Source organism: Oncorhynchus tshawytscha, linkage group LG09 (genome assembly GCF_018296145.1).
Source record: "Oncorhynchus tshawytscha isolate Ot180627B linkage group LG09, Otsh_v2.0, whole genome shotgun sequence".
Taxonomy (NCBI): domain Eukaryota; kingdom Metazoa; phylum Chordata; class Actinopteri; order Salmoniformes; family Salmonidae; genus Oncorhynchus; species Oncorhynchus tshawytscha.
In genome coordinates this window covers 10,311,204-10,335,738 of record NC_056437.1, presented here as the reverse complement: position 1 = coordinate 10,335,738, position 24,535 = coordinate 10,311,204, and the positions used below count along the sequence as shown (strand labels likewise).

The 24,535-nt window shown below is 45.8% G+C and overlaps 2 protein-coding genes across 2 annotated transcripts in view; one reads left to right on the top strand and one right to left on the bottom strand.

Annotated features, from left to right (window-relative positions):
• The window catches only part of ctif (CBP80/20-dependent translation initiation factor), a 150,526-nt gene that overhangs the window by 108,002 nt on the left and 17,989 nt on the right, over positions 1-24,535 (bottom strand). Inside the window, exons 3-8 of the mRNA XM_042327947.1 lie at positions 15,555-15,792; positions 13,386-13,457; positions 6,141-6,263; positions 4,892-4,965; positions 2,405-2,509; positions 528-606 (exon numbers count right to left, since the gene is read on the bottom strand). Of these exons, the coding sequence (XP_042183881.1) occupies positions 528-606; positions 2,405-2,509; positions 4,892-4,965; positions 6,141-6,263; positions 13,386-13,457; positions 15,555-15,737 (636 nt within the window). The 5' untranslated portion in view covers positions 15,738-15,792. The remainder of the gene's footprint in view (positions 1-527; positions 607-2,404; positions 2,510-4,891; positions 4,966-6,140; positions 6,264-13,385; positions 13,458-15,554; positions 15,793-24,535) is intronic.
• Positions 23,043-24,535, top strand: part of LOC121847337 (extensin-like) — a 49,798-nt gene continuing 48,305 nt past the window's right edge. The window contains exon 1 of the mRNA XM_042327946.1: positions 23,043-23,166. Within this exon, the coding sequence (XP_042183880.1) occupies positions 23,043-23,166 (124 nt within the window). The remainder of the gene's footprint in view (positions 23,167-24,535) is intronic.

The following is a 24,535-nucleotide window of genomic DNA, read 5'->3' as shown; positions in this document are numbered from 1 at the left end:
AATTGTGAGCCGCCCTATGGGACTCCCAATCACGGCCGGATGTGATAGAGCCTGGATTCGAACCAGGGACTGTAGTGACGCCTCTTGCACTGAGACCGCTGTGCCACTTGGGAGCCCGAAAAAAAAAAAAAAAGTATTGCTAGAGAACAGAGCGAAATATATATTTGTAATACATAGAGAAAAGTGATTTATTTAGGATTTTCAAGGGACAGAAAACCAGCAAAAATTTAGTCTGAGCAAGACCTTATCTAGTGTTTTATGAGAAATTATGGAACTCAAGGAAAAGTACCTTAAAACGACCACTGGGCGCCAGTATTGGCCCTTTGACATGGTCAGAGGTGAATGGACAATGTTTCAACATTAGATGTCAGACTTCACTCACATAAAGGACAAGACTATTCCTTACAATTCTTAGTATGAAGTTCCATCTTTGAGCCACCAGATGGAGCTCCCTACCATTAGTAGGTATGTGGTCTTGTTTAGAAAGCAGATAGAGAGGACCGAGACAAAGAAAGAGGTTAACTCACAGTAAGGCCTGGCAGGAACTTCTCCATGTCATTCAGGTCGATGCCATCATCATCATCTTCAAACTTGCCTTTCATCATCCTGAGAGACCGAGAGATAAGGGATGAGTAGGCGGGATAGGTGGGCTCTGATTGTCCCCTGTATAAGCCCATTTCTCTTCTATTCCTGACATTTTCTCTCCTCACCTTCTCAAAACTCATTGGAGAAGAAGGTTAGAGGGGAGGGACCTTGGACCTTCTCCTCCAATATGGTGAGCAGGAGGTGAGGAGAGGTTGTGAGAAACGGTGGAAAGACCATTTGAGATTGAGTTTATGTGATGATAACCCAGTAGTGAGACTGAGGCCTAGGGGTCAGTATGAGTGTAGCAGAGGCTACAGACACCAAGTAGTAATGGAATGGACCAGCATCATTTTCATGTCTATCCCATAGGAGAGGATTAATGGGAGGGATGTATAGGCCTTCAGATCTGCAAAGTGGAAACATTGAACAACATGGAAGGGTTAGGACCAGGTAGAAGGGTTAGGGCCAGGTAGAAGGGTTAGGACCAGGTAGAAGGGTTAGAGCCAGGTAGAAGGGTTAGGACCAGGTAGAAGGGTTAGGGCCAGGTAGAAGAAGGGTTAGGGCCAGGTAGAAGAAGGGTTAGGACCAGGTAGAAGAAGGGTTAGGGCCAGGTAGAAGAAGGGCAGGTAGAAGAAGGGCAGGTAGAAGAAGGGCAGGTAGAAGAAGGGTTAGGGCCAGGTAGAAGAAGGGCAGGTAGAAGAAGGGTTAGGGCCAGGTAGAAGAAGGGCAGGTAGAAGAAGGGTTAGGGCCAGGTAGAAGAAGGGCAGGTAGAAGAAGGGTTAGGGCCAGGTAGAAGAAGGGCAGGTAGAAGAAGGGTTAGGGCCAGGTAGAAGAAGGGCAGGTAGAAGAAGGGTTAGGGCCAGGTAGAAGAAGGGCAGGTAGAAGGGTTAGGGCCAGGTAGAAGGGTTAGGGCCAGGTAGAAGGGTTAGGGGCTGGTAGAAGGGTTAGGGCCAGGTAGAAGGGTTAGGGCCAGGTAGAAGGGTTAGGGCCAGGTAGAAGGGTTAGGGCCAGGTAGAAGGGTTAGGGCCAGGTAGAAGGGTTAGGGCCAGGTAGAAGGGTTAGGGCCAGGTGGAAGGGTTAGGACCAGGTGGAAGGGTTAGGACCAGGTGGAAGGGTTAGGACCAGGTGGAAGGGTTAGGGCCAGGTGGAAGGGTTAGGGCCAGGTGGAAGGGTTAGGGCCAGGTAGAAGGGTTAGGGCCAGGTGGAAGGGTTAGGGCCAGGTGGAAGGGTTAGGGCCAGGTGGAAGGGTTAGGACCAGGTGGAAGGGTTAGGACCAGGTGGAAGGGTTAGGACCAGGTGGAAGGGTTAGGACCAGGTAGAAGGGTTAGGACCAGGTAGAAGGGTTAGGACCAGGTAGAAGGGTTAGGACCAGGTGGAAGGGTTAGGACCAGGTGGAAGGGTTAGGACCAGGTGGAAGGTTTAGGACCAGGTAGAAGGGTTAGGACCAGGTAGAAGGGTTAGGGCCAGGTAGAAGGGTTAGGGCCAGGTAGAAGGGTTAGGGCCAGGTAGAAGGGTTAGGGCCAGGTAGAAGGGTTAGGGCCAGGTAGAAGGGTTAGGGCCAGGTAGAAGGGTTAGGGCCAGGTAGAAGGGTTAGGGCCAGGTAGAAGGGTTAGGGCCAGGTAGAAGGGTTAGGGCCAGGTAGAAGGGTTAGGGCCAGGTAGAAGGGTTAGGGCCAGGTAGAAGGGTTAGGACCAGGTAGAAGGGTTAGGGAGAGAACTGGGACAATGTTTCTCTATGCTCATGTCAAGGAGTCGCTGGACACACACTTCCTTTCTCAGTAACTTGTTATTTATTTAATTGAACCACTAGATGCACTCACCCCTCTCTATCGATGTGTGGTAGATGCTTTGGTGTTCCTCTGAAGGGTTTCCTGTGGAACTGACTGAAGTCTAGCTTCTCAGGCTGGAGGTCCCATGTCGCCCCCCTACAAACACAACATTGGACAAGAAGATGACAAACAAATCAAAATCGGTCGCAACACACATCTGCAGATGCTACCGCAGGTGCAAAAATATGCTTGTTTCTCTAGCTCTAAAAATGCAGTAATACCTAGCAATACACACAAATCCCAAAAAATGTGTTAGTATGCATGCATGCATGTATGTATGTATGCATGTATGCATGTATGCATGTATGCATGTATGCATGTATGCATGTATGCATGTATGTATGTATGTATGCATGTATGTATGTATGTATGTATGTATGTATGTATGTATGTATGTATGTATGTATGTATGTATGTATGTATGCATGTATGTATGTATGTATGTATGTATGTATGTATGTATGTATGTATGTGCGTACAGTGGGGCAAGTAAGTATTTAGTCAGCCACCAATTGTGCAAGTTCTCCCACTTAACAAGATGAGAGAGGTCTGTAATTTTCATCATAGGTACACTTCAACTATGACAGACAAAATGAGAAGAAAAATCCAGAAAAATCACATTGTAGGATTTTTTATGAATTTATTTGCAAATTATGGTGGAAAATAAGTATTTGGTCAATAACAAAAGTTTCTCAATACTTTGTTATATACCCTTTGTTGGCAATGACAGAGGTCAAACGTTTTCTATAAGTCTCCACAAGGTTTTCACACAATTGGTGGCTGAATAAATACTTTTTTGCCCCACTGTACCTAGCTATCAGGTTACACAATATATTTAAGCCTAACTGCATGCTGTTACTGCATCCCAAAAGGGGGAGCTTTGGGATGCGGTAACATGTATTTGTGATGACAGAATGTGCCACAAACAGGCCCCTAGGTCCCCAAATCTGAATATCAGGCGGCATTCCCAAATGGCACCCTATTCCCTATATAGTGAACTGTTTTGACCAGGGCCCATATGGCTCTCATCAACAGCAGTGCACTATATTATAGGGAATAGGGTGCCATTTGGAAAGCATCCTCAGAAAGGTGACATTCCCTTCATGTGTCTAGAGAATAGAGAAACTGAGCTAATTAAACATGTGGCTAAAAACACCCAGGAGTCATAAAACAACACTGACATTATATATATATAAATATATGTATCAGAACAAACCACATGTTCTCTGAACACACGCTGTTTGTGGGCCAGAAGATTTTTTTTAATCATTTTTTACTTTAGTTTACTTGGTCAATATTTCTTCACTCTTCTTGAACTGCCCTGTTGGTTCAGGGCTTGTAAGGAAGCATTTCACGGTAAGGTCTACACTAGTTGTATTCAGCATTTCACGGTAAGGTCTACACTAGTTGTATTCAGCATTTCACGGTAAGGTCTACACTAGTTGTATTCAGCATTTCACGGTAAGGTCTACACTAGTTGTATTCAGCATTTCACGGTAAGGTCTACACTAGTTGTATTCAGCATTTCACGGTAAGGTCTACACTAGTTGTATTCAGCATTTCACGGTAAGGTCTACACTAGTTGTATTCAGCATTTCACGGTAAGGTCTACACTAGTTGTATTCAGCATTTCACGGTAAGGTCTACACTAGTTGTATTCGGTGCAGGTGACAAATAAACTTGGATTTGATCCCATCATCAGGTTGTCTGGCTAAGATAGCAACACCACAGTACAAGGATAAGACAGAAGTGAGTACTATTACTAACCTCTCCTTTATATCCATCCCATAATACAATGCCATGGGACAAGGCTATTCAAGAAAACACTCAAGTAGCTATGTATCAGTGTGAGCTAGAGATAGAGTTAATATGTAATAGGAGTCATCATCAGTGTGAGCTAGAGATAGAATTCATATGTAATAGGAGTCATCATCAGTGTGAGCTAGAGATAGAATTAATATGTAATAGGAGTCATCAGTGTGAGCTAGAGATAGAATTCATATGTAATAGGAGTCATCATCAGTGTGAGCTAGAGATAGAATTAATATGTAATAGGAGTCATCATCAGTGTGAGCTAGAGATAGAATTAATATGTAATAGGAGTCATCAGTGTGAGCTAGAGATAGAATTCATATGTAATAGGAGTCATCATCAGTGTGAGCTAGAGATAGAATTCATATGTAATAGGAGTCATCATCAGTGTGAGCTAGAGATAGAATTAATATGTAATAGGAGTCATCAGTGTGAACTAGAGATAGAATTAATATGTAATAGGAGTCATCATCAGTGTGTGCTAGAGATAGAATTAATATGTAATAGGAGTCATCAGTGTGAGCTAGAGATAGAATTAATATGTAATAGGAGTCATCATCAGTGTGAGCTAGAGATAGAATTAATATGTAATAGGAGTCATCATCAGTGTGTGTGTGTGTGTGTAGTGATGGGGGCGTGAATGAGTCAACAGTGTGCATGACATACCCATGAGAGTCCATGGTGTTAGCAGCCCAGATATCAGTACCCAGGATGTCAAATGACCCTTCTCTGTTCCCGTTCTGAAAGACAACACACAACCTATTACAGTGCATTACCTGCACACCACAATGTGGAACACGTTTACTACTCTACAGCTTAATAGTGATCAAAACAGCTCTCTTGTCACCGTGCTAAACTTTTAAAAATACTCAACCTGCATGCTAACACACCCTGACATTGAGGAAGCATTAGTTAAAGTCCCCTTCAATGGAAAATAATAAGTGACATGATGATTATTACTACTTGAGGCAGTGGAGGCTGCTGAGGGGAGGACGGCTCATAATAATGGCTGGAACGGAGCAAATGGAATGGCATCAAACACATGGAAACCATGTGGTTGATGTATTTGATACCATTCCACTGATTCCGCCCCAGTCATTACCAGGAGCCCCTCCTCTCCAATGAAGGTGCCACCAACCTGTGTTGAGAGGGATGGAAGAGGCATTATTTCTATAAAAACATTTCTGGGGACACAAATAGTGTTTAGCTGGTCTGTCAACATGTACTGTATTTGGGTAAATGGACTGATGCGTTTTCCCTGTGGGAAGGAATGCCATTATGACATCTAGGGTCCTCTATGTATCTCTATGGAGCAGACACAACTCCTCTGGGAGAGATATCCTGGAGCCTGACAGAAGAACCAGAGGACAACCCCTTCTGCCCCAAACACTGCATGAACCCCACATCACATAACGTGGAACAAGGTAAGCCAGTACCATTGAGGACTTTTCATGCACATCATTTTACAGTATACCCCTCTCCAGTAAGGTGATGCATGCTAAAAGAGGGTGGTGAGGGTTGTCCTGACGACCCCTGATGACCTCATAGTAAATCATGTGCTGGAATTCTGGAGCAGACATAAGCCTGCAGTAGCTTTCTTAGGGTCCCTTGGGACAAAAGAGAGTGAAACAGGACTTGGATACGTATTACTGTGTGGGACAGTGGTGGCCGGGGGAGGATGAAACCAGACCATGCTCTCATACTGCAGTAATGGCTGGAAGAGAGTCCGTCCTCCCATTTCTTCCTCCACCATCTACAGCTGCTGTGGGGGTTCTGTGGTGATGGTGGTGGTCTGATATAAAAGCTGTAGTTTGGTTTGGTAGTTACCTGTACCTTGATAATACTGTGTTTCTGGGGGTTAAGGTTGGGGAGAGGTGATATAACAGCTGTAGTTTGGTTTGGTAGTTACCTGTACCTTGGCTGGCCCTCTGAACTGGTTGTTCCTCCCTCTGCTGCCGGACCTAGAACCTGAACCAGGCCTTGAACCAGAGCTGGGCCTGGACCCTGTACTGCCATTACTACTGTGATCCCACTCATCCTGCAGACAGAGGGAGTGGAGAGAGAGAGAAAGAGAGCAAGAGAGGAGGAAGAGAAAAATCAATACCATATCAACTACTCCACTGCAGAGAATGCAGAACATGTAATACAGAATGCTGATGTTAATGTCAAGAAGACGTATTTCTAATATCTATGAGGGAGGAGAATGTACAGTAAGGGGTAATAAATAGAGATGGGTCTGCGACTGCTGCCGATTCGAGCCCATTTACATGATGAATGTCTAACCACCAATGCTGCAAGGGGAGGGGGCAGTGGAGAAAGTGTGTGTGAGAGTGAGACAGAGAGAGAGACAGAGAGGTTTAATATTTATTGGTATCCCCATTAGCTTTTGCCGGCGCAGCAATTCTTCCTGGGGTCCACAAAAAACAACAACACTGATAGACAAGGAAAGTCACACAAATACAACGATATACAAACACCACAACTAAAATAATACAAACACCACAACTAAAATAATACAAACACCACAGCTAGAATAATACAAACAACTAGAATAATACAAACAACTAGAATAATACAAACACCACAACTAGAATAATACAAACACCACAACTAGAATAATACAAACACCACAACTGGAATAATACAAACACCACAACTGGAATAATACAAACACCACAACTGGAATAATACAAACACCACAACTGGAATAATACAAACACCACAACTGGAATAATACAAACACCACAACTGGAATAATACAAACACCACAACTAGAATAATACAAACACCACAACTAGAATAATACAAACACCACAACTAGAATAATACAAACACCACAACTAGAATAATACAAACACCACAACTAGAATAATACAAACACCACAACTAGAATAATACAAACACCACAACTAGAATAATACAAACACCACAACTAGAATAATACAAACACCACAAGTAAAATATAATTCAAACACAACTAAAGAATAATGTGGGTGTATATTGTGGGTGTTCGAGTTTAACCAGTTACCCTCGAAGCGGTTGCTTTGGGCCCTGTACAGGGCCGGTGAATTTGGGGGAAATATATATATATTTTTTTTTAATTTATCCGAAAATAGAACGTGACAAACCTTTTACAAAAGCTTCAGGCCTTGTCTTTTTGGAAATCGAACTCAAATCTTACTGCTGGCAATGCCATAAGAATCTCCCCACCCTCCCCCATACAGGCCATAAATCATGCACTATGGTTAAATTCATAGAGTACGCAATGTAGGTCAAGTCATCAAAAGGCAGTTTACCCAACGTTCCTAGGCCGTCATTGAAAATAAGAACGTGTTCTTAACTGGGTTCTTAAGAACGTGTTCTTAACTGACTAGTTAAATAAAGATTAAATAAAAGGTGTAAAAACATTTTTTTTAAATAAATAAAATCGGCCAAATCGGTGTCCAAAAATACCGATTTCCGTTTGTCATGAAAACTTGAAATCGGCCCTAATTAATCGGTCAACCTCTAGTTTGAACCGGTTCAGAACTTTATTTTCCTGGTCGGAAACAGTGGAACAGAAACACACAAAAAAATGGTTCTGTTCAGAACGAAACGATTGATAAATAATTTTGATTCCAACCCCTGGTGGGAAGGGAAATATCTTTCAGGCAATGATAGGAATAATAATATATCTGCCTTTCTTGTGATTCCACAGTAACAGCTGAGAGGAAAAAAAGACTAGGGCTGTGTCCCCTTATGGGCCCTGGTCAATAGTAGCGCACTTTATCCAGGCTCTATCACAATTGGCCGTGATTAGGAGTCCCATAGGGAGGCGCACAATTGTCCCAGCGTCGTCTGGGTTTGGCCGGTGCAGGCAGCCATTGTAAATAATAATAATTTTTATTACATTTATTGGGAGGGAGTTGGGTGCCATTTGGTCCTCCGTTTAGGCTAAAATCAATACATCCTTATAGTTCCGGATCAGCACATGAATAGCTCTCGGCAGCTTGGAGAAATATAGGAGCAACATGAGACATAACAGATTGAGATTAAACAGAGCTAGATCCTCCGTGATCCCAGACAAAAGTAAAAGCATTCAGTTACAATGCTGCCCTTAATCGTTCCCTCAGAAAGTGACACAGGCACAGATGCACAACACCACACACTAACCTATATCCCTCTAACAGACATGTCTTTACCAGACTAGGAACAACCCAGTTCTCCACAACTTATTGCTCTCCAGCGTGAGCCACTGTCTTTTTTGCCTCAAGCACTCTGTGTGCAAACAAGGGCTTAGAAAGGGCTCTAACTGCTTCGTTGAAATGAAAGTGAAGCACAAAAGCAGGCAGCAGAGGATAAAGTGTGTACCCAGAGGACCAGAGGACCAGAGGGCCAGAAGGGCCAGAGGGCCAGAGGACCAGAGGGCCAGAGAACCAGAAGGGCCAGAGGACCAGAGTGCCAGAGTGCCAGAGTGCCAGAGGGCCAGAGGACCAGAGGGCCAGAGGGCCAGAGAACCAGAAGGGCCAGAGGACCAGAAGGGCCAGAGAACCAGAAGGGCCAGAGAACCGGAGGGCCAGAGGGCCAGAGTGCCAGAGGACCAGAGGACCAGAGGGCCAGAGAACCAGAAGGGCCAGAGGACCGGAGGGCCAGAGGGCCAGAAGGGCCAGAAGGGCCAGAAGACCAGAGAACCAGAAGGGCCAGAGGACCAGAGAACCAGAAGGGCCAGAAGGGCAGAAGGGCCAGAGGACCGGAGGGCCAGAGGACCAGAGGACCAGAGAACCAGAAGGGCCAGAAGGGCCAGAAGGGCCAGAAGACCAGAAGGGCCAGAAGACCAGAGAACCAGAGGACCAGAAGGGCCAGAGGACCAGAGAACCAGAAGGGCCAGAAGGGCCAGAGGGCCAGAGGGCCAGAGTGCCAGAGGACCAGAGGGCCAGAGGACCAGAGGGCCAGAGAACCAGAAGGGCCAGAGGACCGGAGGGCCAGAGGACCGGAGGGCCAGAGGACCAGAGAACCAGAAGGGCCAGAAGGGCCAGAAGGGCCAGAAGACCAGAGAACCAGAGGACCAGAAGGGCCAGAGGACCAGAGAACCAGAAGGGCCAGAAGGGCCAGAAGACCAGAAGGGCCAGAAGACCAGAGAACCAGAGGACCAGAAGGGCCAGAAGGGCAGAAGGGCCAGAGGACCAGAGAACCAGAAGGGCCAGAAGGGCCAGAAGGGCCAGAAGACCAGAAGGGCCAGAAGACCAGAGAACCAGAGGACCAGAAGGGCCAGAGAACCAGAAGGGCCAGAAGGGCAGAAGGGCCAGAGGACCAGAAGGGCCAGAAGGGCAGACTGACTCATGTCCTGGAGCAGCCTTGTGGTGCTTTGCGTTCTCCTCTAACACATAGTCACTTCATCTCTGTGTGACGGTATCATCTAACCTCTTCTCTCTGCCTTTATCACCTATAAAACAAACTATTCATACTGACCCAGGATGAAATCTCTTTCATTACACCTCAGTCACCTATGGAAAGTCTACTAATGTAGACTTACCATAGGGCTGGGCGAAACGGCCTAAAAATCATATTTAGATTTTTTCAAACTTACGGATGATTTAAGATCTATATTTTTTCTCTAAATAAGCATGGTTGTACAATTAAAAAGGTTATATACACTGCATTTTTTTTTTTTAAACAGTCAACAATCTAAATTAATTCAGGGCTCGTGAAATTATACACAGGCTAAATATAAGCCTTCCACAACCATAAGACCCACTAATAATGTCATCTTATCAAATAATCACTGATCTGGCTTTCAAGTCCGTCTATAAAAATGCCCCTGCCTTCCCGCCTTTGGGACAACGACTCCCATTGTTAGAGTGGAGACATGAGCATCTCGTCATTATATACAGATCTCTGGTGTAAGTGGGAAGGTGCACAGGAATCAGCACATGAAACCTGATCTGGCAGCCCAGGTAGGGAACAGAGGCCTTACCCTGGGCAAGCAGTGTGCCTTGTCTTACACAACCACAATAAGATTGGAACACAACCACAAGTCATTGGTTGAGACAGGCAATGACAGCGGGAGCCAGTGAGACGGGTGTGTGTCTCCCTCCACCCTGTGCCAGCATTCACGGTCAAACCCACTCTGCCAGGTCGTCGTGCCAACAGGCGCAGACACAAAGCCGCAGGCGGCACATGGGGGAAAGCACACACTCTGGACTAGCACCTTGTGATATCACAAGACACTTGTACAATAAGAATTTTTGTTTTCTGTTACAAAATGTTTTGCTAAGGTGGTGTACCCTACTGAACAGTTATACACTGCTCAAAATATAAAGGGAACACTAAAATAACACATCCTAGATCTGAATGAATTAAATATTCTTATTAAATACTTTTGTCTTTACATAGTTGAATGTGCTGATAACAAAATCACACACAAATTATCAATGGAAATCAAATTTATCAACCCATGGAGGTCTGGATTTGGAGTCACACTCAAAATTCAAGTGGAAAACCACACTACAGGCTGATCCAACTTTGATGTAATGTCCTTAAAACAAGTCAAAATGAGGCTCAGTAGTGTGTGTGGCCTCCACATGCCTGTATGACCTCTATACAACGCCTGGGCATGCTCCTGATGAGGTGGCGGATGGTCTCCTGAGGTATCTCCTCCCAGACCTGGACTAAAGCATCCACCAACTCCTGGACAGCGTTGGTGGATGGAGCGAGACATGATGTCCCAGATGTGTTCAATTGGATTCAGGTCTGGGGAACGGGCAGGCCAGTCCATAGCATCAATGCCTTCCTCTTGCAGGAACTGCTGACACACTCCAGCCACATGAGGTCTAGCATTGTCTTGCATTAGGAGGAACCCAGGGCCAACCGCACCAGCATATGGTCTCACAAGGGGTCTGAGGATCTCATCTCGGTACCAAATGGCAGTCAGGCTACCTGACTGCCACCCCACACCATGACTGACCCACCGTCAAACCGGTCATGCTGGAGGATGTTGCAGGCAGCAGAACGTTCTCCACGGCGTCTCCAGACTGTCACGTCTGTCATGTGCTCAGTGTGAACCTACTTTCATCTGTGAAGAGCACAGGGCGCCAGTGGCGAATTTGCCAATCTTGGTGTTCTCTGGCAAATGCCAAACGTCCTGCACGGTGTTGGGCTGCAAGCACAACCCCCACCTGTGGACGTCAGGCCCTCATACCACCCTCATGGAGTCTGTTTCTGACCGTTTGAGCAGACACATGCACATTTGTGGCCTGCTGGAGGTCATTTTGCAAGGCTCTGGCAGTGCTCCTCCTGCTCCTCCTTGCACAAAGGCGGAGGTAGCGGTCCTGCTGCTGGGTTGTTGCCCTCCTACGGTCTCCTCCACGTCTCCTGATGTACTGGCCTGTCTCCTGGTAGCGCCTCCATGCTCTGGACACTACGCTGACAGACACAGCAAACCTTCTTGCCACAGCTCGCATTGATGTGCCATCCTGAATAAGCTGCACTACCTGAGCCACTTGTGTGGGTTGTAGATTCTGTCTCATGCTACCACTAGAGAGAAAGCACCACCAGCATTCAAAAGTGACCAAAACATCAGCCAGGAAGCATAGGAACTGAGAAGTGGTCTGTGGTCCCACCTGCAGAACCACTCCTTTATTGGGGGTGTCTTGCTAATTGCCTATAATTTCCACCTGTTGTCTATTCCATTTGCACAACAGCATGTGAAATTTATTGTCAATCAGTGTTGCTTCCTAAGTGGACAGTTTGATTTCACAGAAGTGTGATTGACTTGGAGTTACATTACTGCCCCCCCGTACTACCATTACCGCCCCCCGTACTACCATTACCGCCCTCCGTACTACCATTACCGCCCCCGTACTACCATTACCGCCCCCGTACTACCATTACGGGGGCAGAGTAGCCTAGTGGTTAGAGCATTGGACTAGTAACTGAAAGGTTGCAAGTTCAAATCCCCGAGCTGACAAGGTACAAAATCTGTCGTTCTGCCACTGAACAGGCAGTTAACCCACTGTTCCTGGGCCGTCATTGAAAATAAGAATTTGTTCTTAACTGACTTGCCTAGTTAAATAAAGGTAAAAAATAAAAATAAAAAAAATAATTACCCCCCCCGTACTACCATTACTGTACCTCAATTCCACCTCACAACGTTTGCATTTCCTCATTTAACTTCACTGTATTGTCATACAGCACTTAGCTGTTGCTTGCCTTTCTCTGCCAACTGTTAATGATGACGACGTAGAGGTGTGGAGTTGCTGTCAAAATAATACATTTCTCAACTACTTGCATGTCGACTCCTGGTGTCGACTCCCATTTCTGAGTGTCAAGATTCAATTCCGCTAGGAATCAACTCGTAAATATTTTTGGAACGGAGGAAACTGATTGGTTGCTATACAACCGTTGTGTGTGGTTGCCAGGGGCACCAAGATAGCAGAGAAGTTGAGCATCGCGCTTCAACACTCTTAGTTGTTGAGGAAATTGACCCACAACACTGTTTACTTTCTGCATTTACATCATATTGCATCATATTAAACTTCCCCTTTAGAGCCCATCATCTGGTTGGGTTATAACACGGAAAATTATGTTTTGTGATAACTGCACTGTGATTCAAATTTTGTGGAGAAAAAAAAATACTAAAATCATTGTTTATCAGTTAGGGTTTTTTCTTAACATTAAAGAACCTAATATTGTTTAAACGTTTTAACATTTAAACGTTCACACCCCTAGTTAGGCCTACAATTTGCAGATGATGAACACTTGTCTTCAGCCATCCTACACTTCGGCAGAGCCTCGGACTGAGATATGTCATTTACCATCATCAGAAATGAAATAAGTTACATTCAAAATGCATCTGCTCACTTTTAGTATGACACTTGCTTTTGATGGTTGTGTCCTATGGACATTTGCTACATAAGCAGACAAGTGGATACCCAATGAAACAGAAGCAATATCTGTGCTGTATGTATTTTTTAAATTGGAGCCATCTGTTAGTAACCTTGGCTGTCACTGAGAGCTCGTTTCCACCCTGGTCAATGACAGAGTTGGATTGGGCGGGAGGGATAGGGTTTGGGTGGGGTATTGGACATTGGGCCTCAGCACCGATGTGTATACTACTCAGGGACCCAACCTCATCCTCAGCCAGCCTGTATGCCAAACACAGTCCAGATTACTAGGAACTCACCGGTTTGGTGGAGCCCCTCCCCCGTGAGGATGACCAACTCCCATCTTTCCTGTCATTGCAGTCCTCTGTCCACTAGGTGAAGGTGAGAGAGGAGGGAAAGGAAGTTACAAAGGGCAGGAAGAGAGAATGACTATTTTTACACAATTCTGTCCTGGTGAAATGAATGACATTTACAAATCTCTCCTCCTCCCTCCACTTACCAGCTGGTTCGTGTGGTCCACTAATTTTAGCTTGGCTATTTTGTGAATGCTGTTCAGCTTGGAATATATCCCATGGGGTAAACTACCCCAGTTTACTGTGTATTTATGTATGGGAGCAGCCAGGTTTGGGTTTCAGTGCAATAGGAAGTTCAGCAGAAATGTTAACAGCTGCATTATCATAACAGCATGACCTTGATTATTTCCAGTACTTTTAATGCTTTGCACATTTGCATTTATTGAAGCCATGTTGGCTCTGGTTCATCAGCCATGACCTTTATCATTACTGTAGCCATGTTGGCTCTGGTTCATCAGCCATGACCTTTATCATTACTGTAGCCATGTTGGCTCTGGTTCATCAGCCATGACCTTTATCATTACTGTAGCCATGTTGGATCTGGTTCATCAGCCATGACCTTTATCATTACTGTAGCCATGTTGGCTCTGGTTCATCAGCCATGACCTTTATCATTACTGTAGCCATGTTGGCTCTGGTTCATCAGCCATGACCTTTATCATTACTGTAGCCATGTTGGCTCTGGTTCATCAGCCATGACCTTTATCATTACTGTAGCCATGTTGGCTCTGGTTCATCAGCCATGACCTTTATCATTACTGTAGCCATGTTGGCTCTGGTTCATCAGCCATGACCTTTATCATTACTGTAGCCATGTTGGCTCTGGTTCATCAGCCATGACCTTTATCATTACTGCGGCCATGTTGGCTATGGTTCATCAGCCATGACCTTTATCATTACTGTAGCCATGTTGGCTCTGGTTCATCAGCCATGACCTTATCATTACTGTGGCCATGTTGAATCTGGTTCATCAGCCATGGCCTTTATCATTACTGTAGCCATGTTGGCTCTGGTTCATCAGCCATGGCCTTTATCATTACTGTAGCCATGTTGGCTCTGGTTCATCAGCCATGGCCCTTATCATTACTGTAGCCATGTTGGCTCTGGTTCATCAGCCATGGCCCTTATCATTACTGTGGCCATGTTGGCTCTGGTTCATCAGCCATGACCTTTATCATTACTGTAGCCATGTTGAATATGGTTCATCAGCCATGGCCCTTATCATTACTGTAGCCATGTTGAATCTGGTTCATCAGCCATGGCCCTTATCATTACTGTAGCCATGTTGGCTCTGGTTCATCAGCCATGACCTTTATCATTACTGTAGCCATGTTGGATCTGGTTCATCAGCCATGACCTTTATCATTACTGTAGCCATGTTGAATCTGGTTCATCAGCCATGGCCCTTACCATTACTGTAGCCATGTTGGCTCTGGTTCATCAGCCATGACCTTTATCATTACTGTAGCCATGTTGAATCTGGTTCATCAGCCATGGCCCTTACCATTACTGTAGCCATGTTGAATCTGGTTCATCAGCCATGGCCCTTACCATTACTGTAGCCATGTTGAATCTGGTTCATCAGCCATGGCCCTTATCATTACTGTAGCCATGTTGAATCTGGTTCATCAGCCATGGCCCTTATCATTACTGTAGCCATGTTGGATCTGGTTCATCAGCCATGACCCTTATCATTACTGTAGCCATGTTGGATCTGGTTCATCAGCCATGGCCCTTATCATTACTGTAGCCATGTTGGATCTGGTTCATCAGCCATGACCTTTATCATTACTGTAGCCATGTTGGATCTGGTTCATCAGCCATGACCCTTATCATTACTGTAGCCATGTTGAATCTGGTTCATCAGCCATGGCCCTTACCATTACTGTAGCCATGTTGAATCTGGTTCATCAGCCATGGCCCTTACCATTACTGTAGCCATGTTGGCTCTGGTTCATCAGCCATGGCCCTTATCATTACTGTAGCCATGTTGAATCTGGTTCATCAGCCATGGCCCTTACCATTACTGTAGCCATGTTGGCTCTGGTTCATCAGCCATGACCTTTATCATTACTGTAGCCATGTTGGCTCTGATCCCTTTCAGCTTTAGCGAACCTGTGAGATGTGGGACTGGGGCTTGTTGTCTCCGTCCAGGTCTGCCGCGTTCTTATCTCCCAGCAGGCCTTGCACCTGGTACTCCAGCACGTAGCTGTCGATGAAGCGCTCCAGCTCCTCAATCTCCTGCGAGCGCGTGCTGCCAGCCTCTGAGGAAGCTGACGCCACAGACGAGTTCTCCATGGCGACCTGCTGCCTGCCACCTGGCGGGGGACAGAGGGAAGGAGGAGGGAGGGACCTGCAGAGAGAAATGGTGTATTTGTAAACAAAACAAAACCAGGCAAAGACCTCTCCACCTCACTTCACCATGTTGAGTCAAGAAATGTTACGTTAGTGAGTCAATCAGATAGTCGTTTTTTTTTAAAATTCATGACAACGTACCTTCAGGAAAACAGCTAAGAAAAGTCAGATTAACGTGAATGTCAAATCAACACCCCCGCCCATTGACTAGAGGGCAGTTGTGTTTACAATACTCTGCAGGCAGGGGAGACACACTGTGTTTACATCCAGACAGTTGTGTTTACATCCAGACAGTTGTGTTTACATCCAGACAGTTGTGTTTACATTCCAGACAGTTGTGTTTACAATACTCTGCAGGCAGGGGAGACACTGTGTTTACATCCAGACAGTTGTGTTTACATTCCAGACAGTTGTGTTTACAATACTCTGCAGGCAGGGGAGACACACTGTGTTTACATCCAGACAGTTGTGTTTACATCCAGACAGTTGTGTTTACATTCCAGACAGTTGTGTTTACAATACTCTGCAGGCAGGGGAGACACTGTGTTTACATCCCAGACAGTTGTGTTTACATCCCAGACAGTTGTGTTTACATCCAGACAGTTGTGTTTACATCCAGACAGTTGTGTTTACATCCCAGACAGTTGTGTTTACATCCCAGACAGTTGTGTTTACAATACTCTGCAGGCAGGGGAGAGACACTGTGTTTACATCCAGACAGTTGGCTGTAGACACAAAGGAGTCTGCATAATTCACAGCCGAAACAATTCGGAACAGTTTGTGCATATATTATGAGGACATTTTGTGATGTTTTGTTAGATTTGGACCTTGACAAGGGTTTCTTCAACTGATCGGCACAACTTTTTCTTGGGGAAAGACGAAGTCAGTAGCCAAAGTCTATGCCCCCTCCTCAAAGCCAATCCGCATTCACTCCTCCACCCATGCCCAGCGAGCAGTAGAACAGCAGTCTAATTCTAGTCTGTCTCACCTACCTAACCCTGTCCCCAGCCCAGACAGAGTCAGTTATGAAACAGGACAGCTTGTCTTACCCAGCATCTATCACCCCTTTCTCCCAGTCTGTGATCTGACAGTTAAGTGCCTGTGTTGGTGGTCACATGACTGAGGCCTGCTGCTAAGCTTATTTACATCACTACCCTGCCTGAGCACTGGCCAGGTCATGCCAGGCCACCCCAGGCCATGAGGATGTATTATGGGAGCAGAGCAGCCTGCATCGTGGTGTAGTGGTAGGCCCATGTTCAGGCCTGCCTGAGGCTTTTGTTTTGGTTTAAGTTTAGCTAATCAATGCACACAACTTCTAAATCAAGACCGCTAATACATGTCTCACATCAAATAGGAGCATATAGTGTAGCCTACATACTGTGACGGCCCTGAATTATTCTGAACCGTCTCAGTGCAGCTCCTTCCAATAGGGCGCTTTCCCTTTAATTCCCAATCAAATAGCCAGCATCAGCTGCGCAAAAGTGGGGTTGTGATGGAGACGTGAATGAGGATGTGTTCAACCCTCAGTTCCGTAGCTTCTCAATTCCGTTTGTTTTGTTGCCGTTAAACGTGTGTTTTGTAGCCTAAGAGAGTTTACCCAGGATCGGATCCACTCTTTGCGTCCGTGGACTACACATCTCCGTTCTTCGTGGCCTTTCTCCGCTGGAGATCTGTTGGCGGATTGGATTGTCTGACTGACCACCACCTTTTTGTATACGGTATTTCATTTGTTTTGATGTGATGTATACTGTGATTTATGTAGTTAGTTGTAGTTGAGGACTTAGTAAGAGTTGATACAATTATTTTACCACAGAACTTTAAAGCGTATGTTTAACACTGGGTTTACGCTACACGGAATGAACGGACAAACATTGCGTGACAAAAGTCACTTGAGTTCACTGAACTCCTTTACCGGGCTGGACTCTTTTTAGGCCTGAGGTACAGGACATTTCTGGAGGAACCAGAACTCATTGTGATATTATTATATGTGTGTAATCATTGTTGTTGCTAATACAACCCACGCAAAAGAATATAGTTTTTGAAGTTCTTTCCAATGTTTTAAGGGTTTATGAAAAGTTTATTTCCATCCTGACTTTTACATAAGTCCTTTGTATTGGTGTAGACTTGACGGACCAGATGGGACTCATTCCCACCCAAACTAAAAGGAGAAACCAATGTTTTCTCTGGTAGGCACAACCTACCTGGCACCCCTATAAATAATAACCTCAAGTCAAAACCGTTACATAAAAAAATGGCACCCCAGATGGGACAGCTCAACATTGAGAACTAACCAAAGCAAATCTTTTGTGTGGAATTAAAACAATGGATTCACCCCAAGATAATGTGCTCATCCATGTCATACCTGTCAATGGGAATACACAGGGCCATTCTGACCATCAAGCTGACAATACAAATCTTAAGGTGAATGGAGATAATGGAGTTGATTTGGGCCAGAGCCCTGGGAATCTGAATGCTCGGTCTGGACCACAGGCCACAGGAGGTCTAACCAGTTACTCACTTATTGACATGGATCTGTGTGGAAGTACTGAGCTAGCCCTCCCTCTGACACCCAACCTTCCTCCATTGTCTGGTTTATCTCCAGAGGTTGTAGTCCTACAACTTCAAGGTGACATCCTTGATATTCGTCGGACTCAACAACATCTCCAAACTCTTATCCACCATAATTTCAAATGTCTGAGGGAAGAGCAACAACAGAGTGCCATGGAATTCAGAAACTCACTGAGCACTCTAACCCACACGCTGACAGAGCTCAGTGAGAGTGGAAGATGGGAAATTACTGGTGCCATGGACAGGCAGTTTGACTACCAACGAAACCAACTCACTGCCACTCTCCAATGGCGCCTGCAACATCACCACACTGAGGTCCTCAAGGACGTTAATTCTGTTTTTTCTCCCATGGTTGACACTGTAGACCACTTGCAGACAGAACTCTCTAATTGTGTTAAAATGTTGGATGACGTGTCTGTGGACATGGCCTCCATTAGGCACAACTCCTTACACAGAGTTTCCCTGGTGTCCACTTCTGTTCAGACCACTGAGGGCCAAGCTGGCACCTCTGAACAGCCAAGACAAGGCCATGCTGCAGCCTCCCCTTGCAGGATGCAATCTACCATGCATCCTGGTGTTCATTTTCATTGTCCGATAACACCCTCCCCCTCTACTTCCTCAATCCCTCCTAGCTCGTTTGTTCATGGTGATTTGAGTAGACGTCATGTGGGGGCGATGCCCATTAAATTGCAATTTCCCACCTTTGGGAAAAAAGATGACAGTCCTGATCCGCTAATGTATCTAGAAAGATGTTGTGACTTTCTTGCCCTCAATCCCCTGGCTGACGAAGAACTCCTTGCCACATTGAGGAAAGTGTTGCATGGGACAGCTCGAGACTGGTGGGATGTTGCACGTCTCACCACTACCTCCTGGGCTGACTTTGAGGCCAAGTTTTCCTCTGCATTTCTGTCTGAGGACTACACAGATGAGCTGGCAGACAGAGTCAGGAATCGAGTGCAAAGCGAGAAAGAGAGTATCCGTGACTTTGCATACGGTTACCACTCCCTGTGCAGAAGGTGGAAACCTGGCATTGAGGAGGAAGAGGTCATTAAATTGATCTTGAAGAACATCAACCCACTACTAGCCAGTCAACTCCGAGAACGAGTCACCACTGTCGATGGACTGGTTCGCTTGGGACAGCAGTTTGAGAAGGACAGAGAATGCCAACAGCAATATGACCAGAGAAAGAAACAGACACCCAAACAGTTACCCAAGACAGACCATCAACAACAGCCAGAGTCTCCAGCCAAGACCCCTCTCATGTTCTGTTGGAGATGTAGCCAAAAGGGACATTCTTCAGCTACCTGTCCAAGACCGTATCAAGTAAACCCTTCCAGAAACCACAAATCACAACAGGCCAACACACCTAACTCTCTTCGCAGGAATGACCATCCTACTATGGGTGCTTTAACCAGAGCGGAAACTCCAAGAGTCACTGCCTACGCCCCCCCATCGACATCCCCTTCCTTTCAGTTAATACCGCACCAACTGGTGTTACCCCTGTCCATAGGCCCATGGACAGGAAGAGCCATCTTGGATACCGGGTCATCCTACACACTGCTCAATGAGAAACTGTGGAAGGAGGTTAAAGGTCCACAATACAACTTGAAGCCGTGGACAGAAGGTCCACTCTATCTGGCTGATGGTGAGGCTAGACGACCACTTGGATGGAGTGAGGTAGAGTTCCGCCTGTGTAACCGCTCCTATATGATTCCTTCTGTTATCCTACAAACCAAGAACCTTGCTTTTCCTGTAGTGTTGGGAATTGATTTCATGTACTTCAGTGGTGTCCAGATTGACATCGCACACAATTGCTACTGGTTTCCATACAATCCGAGCAAGAAGCATTTCTTCCAATCAGAAGCTATGAAGTTACATGATTGGGGTTCAAATGTGGCACTCTTCTCTGCCGTTGCTCCGGTACCACTAACCCTTGATAATCCTTCTGACGATCTCCTTTTACAGGCTGTGAGAAGAGCTCAGCTGGAACAGCCAGAGGAGTTAAGGCTGTTGGAACAGCTGCAGAATAATGCTGATGTATGTACTTCAAAGCTAGGACGCACCGGGCTCCTGAAGCACAAAATATTCCTTACACAGGAAATGCCGATCAAGCAAAAGCCATATCGTTTGTCCCCAGGAAAGCTAATCATCCAAAAGGGACTCATTAATGATATGTTAACACAAGATATAATAGAACGTTCCTCCTCTCCCTGGGCTGCTCCTGTTGTCCTCATCCCAAAAAAGACTGGTGGTCTTAGATTTTGTGTGGACTATAGGAAGACCAACAATGTTTCCCAGACTGATGCCTATCCTCTTCCTACCATCCACGAGATCCTGGAGTCATTGTCTGGCGCTGTTGTGTTCACTACCCTTGACCTCAATAGTGGTTATTGGCAGGTTGAGATGGACCAGGAAAGCAAGGACAAGACTGCTTTTGTCTGTGCTGAGGGCTTGTTTTCCTTTAAGGTGATGCCCTTTGGATTAAAGAATGCCCCTGCCACTTTCCAAAGACTCATGGAGATTGCATTAGGTGAGCTCAAAGGGAAGATCTGTTTCGTCTACCTGGACGATATAATTATCTACTCTCAGAACAGAGAAAGACACTTTCAAGATCTTCAAGCAGTGTTGGACAAGCTAAGAGAAGCTGGTCTGACCTTGAATATGAAGAAGAACAACTTCTGCCAAACCTCCCTGAAGTTCCTTGGGTATATTGTGTCTTTTGACGGCATTCATGTGGATCCTGAAAAGACGAAGGCTGTACAAGACTTCCCTGTGCCAACCACACTCAAGGCCATTCAACGGTTCCTTGGGATGGCACCATCGGTTTGTGTCGAACTTCTCCCAGGTTGCAGAACCCCTCAACGCGTTGAAGCGAAAAGGAGTGAAATTCCAATGGACGGCAGAGTGCCAGACCTCCTTTGAAACCCTGAAACGACACCTCGTCACACCTCCCATTTTAGGTCATCCCAACTTTGATTGCCCTTTTGTTGTTTACACTGATGCAAGTGATGTTGGACTTGGTGCTGTCCTAGTCCAACAGACTGGACTTGGCACTGAAGAAGTGCTAGCGTTCGCCAGTCGGACATTGAATGGAGCAGAACGGAACTACTCCACAACCGAGCAAGAGTGCCTTGCAGTTGTCTGGGCTTTGGAAAAGTGGAGGTACTACCTGGAGGGAAGACACTTCACTGTGGTCACTGACCATTCCTCCCTTGTGTGGGTGTTCAAGACCAACAAACCAAGTACCAGACTCATAGGATGGGCTCTACGGTTGCAAGAGTTCACCTTTGCAGTAGAATACAGGAAAGGAAATACAACACTGTTCCAGATGCCTTGTCCAGAGCTCCTGCTTGTGATAACGGTGGCCCTCATCTTACATGTGCTACTGTCCTGTCAAGCAGTCGAGACTCGCCCAAAACGGACTTTCCCATCTCTGATGAGGCCATATGGAAAGCCCAACAGGATGATCCAGAAGTACAGACTTTGTACCAGACTATCCTGGAAGATGGAGAAAAGATGGTCAATCCTACCACAAAGCTGACCATCATTGAAGACAAAGTCTACCGTGTTGTACAACTACCTCACAGAACACTCTACCAAATGTACATACCTGAAACTCTACGCCTTCAACTGCTTCAACATTTCCATGAAGACCCATTAGCTGGTCATTTGGGCAGGTTCAAAACCTACAAGCGGTTGCAAGCGTTACTGTACTGGCCAAATCTGGGCATGGATGTGAAGTCGCACATCCGAAACTGTCAGGTTTGTCAAATGTACAAACCAGAAGGTAGAAAGCCTGCTGGCAAGTTGCAGAAAACGGTGGTTACCCGACCTTGGGAAATGTTAGGAGTGGATTTGATGGGTCCATTTCCTAGAAGCTCCAATCAGAATGTGTACATGCTTGTTTTTGTTGATTATTATTCAAAGTGGGTGGAGCTATTTTCCCTGCGTCAGGCCACAGCAAGGACCGTTTCTAACATCCTTACGAAAGAGATCCTGACTCGCTGGGGAGTGCCTGATTACATCCTGTCTGATCGAGGTTCCCAATTTGTCTCTGATCTCTTTGAGGAGACCTGCCAAAGATGGAACCTGAGACAGAAGTTGACCACGGCCTATCACCCACAGACCAATCTCACTGAGAGAGTAAATCGAACCTTGAAGACGATGATTGCTTCCTATGTAGGGACCCAGCACAAACACTGGGACAAGCACCTTCACAAGTTTCGATTTGCCCTGAATTCTGCTGTGCAAGAGTCCACTGGAGTCACACCTGCAGAGCTGAACCTAAGTCGTCCTCTCCGAGGACCCTTGGATATGGTGCTACAGCCCCAGCAGCTTACTCCAGACGCTGCTTGCTATGACCAGGTAGTCCATCTCCACGACTTGAGAGCTCGTCTCAAAGAACACGATCCAGGCTCGACTCAAGCAGAAGAGAAATTATGATAAGAACAGACGAGACATGCAGTTCCAGCTTCGTGATCGGGTGTGGCTTCGCTCTCATCCTTACTCGAAAGCTGAACAATTCTTCTCTGCCAAGCTCGCTCCTAAATGGCAAGGACCATATAGGATTGTGGAGCAGATGGGCCCTTTGAACTACCGAGTGGTGAAAGAGGACACAGGTGAAGATATGCGCGTTGTCCATGTCTCACGCCTTAAGGCCTGTTACCCCTCGGCTGAGGAATGGAGGCGATTGAGCGCCGCAAGGTCCTGGATATCTTTGAAGAGGAAAGTGAGGAGACTTTTCTTGGATTCCCAGACCCAGAAGTCTCACACCTTAAGGCCTGTGACCCCTCAGCTGAGGAGCGTGAGCTCCAAAAAGTCATGAATATTTTTGTAGAGGAAAGCGATGAGGAGACCTTTCTCGGTTTCCCCGACCAAGATGTGCCTTCCAGAGCAATGGTCGGCTTTTTCCAGGGGAGGGGGTGTGTGACGGCCCTGAATTATTCTGAACCGTCTCAGTGCAGCTCCTTCCAATAGGGCGCTTTCCCTTTAATTCCCAATTAAATAGCCAGCATCAGCTGCGCAAAAGTGGGGTTGTGATGGAGACCTGAATGAGGACGTGTTCAAGCCTCAGTGCCGAAGCTAATCTATTCCGTTTGTTTTGTTGCCGTTAAACGTGTGTTTTGTAGCCTAATAGAGTTTACCCAGGATCGGATCCACTCTTTGCATCCGTGGACTACACCTCTCCGTTCTTCGTGGCCTTTCTCCGCTGGACGTCTATTGGCGGATTGGATTGCCTGACTGACCACCACCTTTTTGTATACGGTATTTCATTTGTTTTGATGTGATGTATACTGTGATTTATGTAGTTAGTTGTAGTTGAGGACTTAGTAAGAGTTGATACGCTTTAAAGTTCTGTGGTAAAATAATTGTATGTTTAACACTGGGTTTACGCTACACGGAATGAACGGACAAACATTGCGTGACAAAAGTCACTTGAGTTCACTGAACTCCTTTACCGGGCTGGACTCTTTTTAGGCCTGAGGTACAGGACATTTCTGGAGGAACCAGAACTCATTGTGATATTATTATATGTGTGTAATCATTGTTGTTGCTAATACAACCCACGCAAAAGAATATAGTTTTTGAAGTTCTTTCCAATGTTTTAAGGGTTTATGAAAAGTTTATTTCCATCCTGACTTTTACATAAGTCCTTTGTATTGGTGTAGACTTGACGGACCAGATGGGACTCATTCCCACCCAAACTAAAAGGAGAAACCAATGTTTTCTCTGGTAGGCACAACCTACCTGGCACCCCTATAAATAATAACCTCAAGTCAAAACCGTTACAATACACACAACCAATGATCAGGGGAGGAATAGCACACAGTAATATCACTACACCACAGACTGATAAATGCCTCTTGTTCCTGTGCCTTGTAGTAATAATGCTCTTATCCCCACACTATAGCTGCTGGGCCTAGGGGTTTTAAATCACACTGTCAATATGAACCAGGCATACCATGGCCTGATTAGTCTAGTGGATGAGGCTAATGCTAACTCCACTGATAGCTCGTCTCATTTGCCAGTTGAGTTGAGAGAGGAAGCCTGGAAGACAAAGCTAACTACAAGGCTAACACAAAGTAAAGCACAAGGCTAAAACATGGCTTCTTATCCACAGAGGACCGGTGTGGGTACAGGGTTGTGTTGCATGACTTCAATCCACAGAGGAC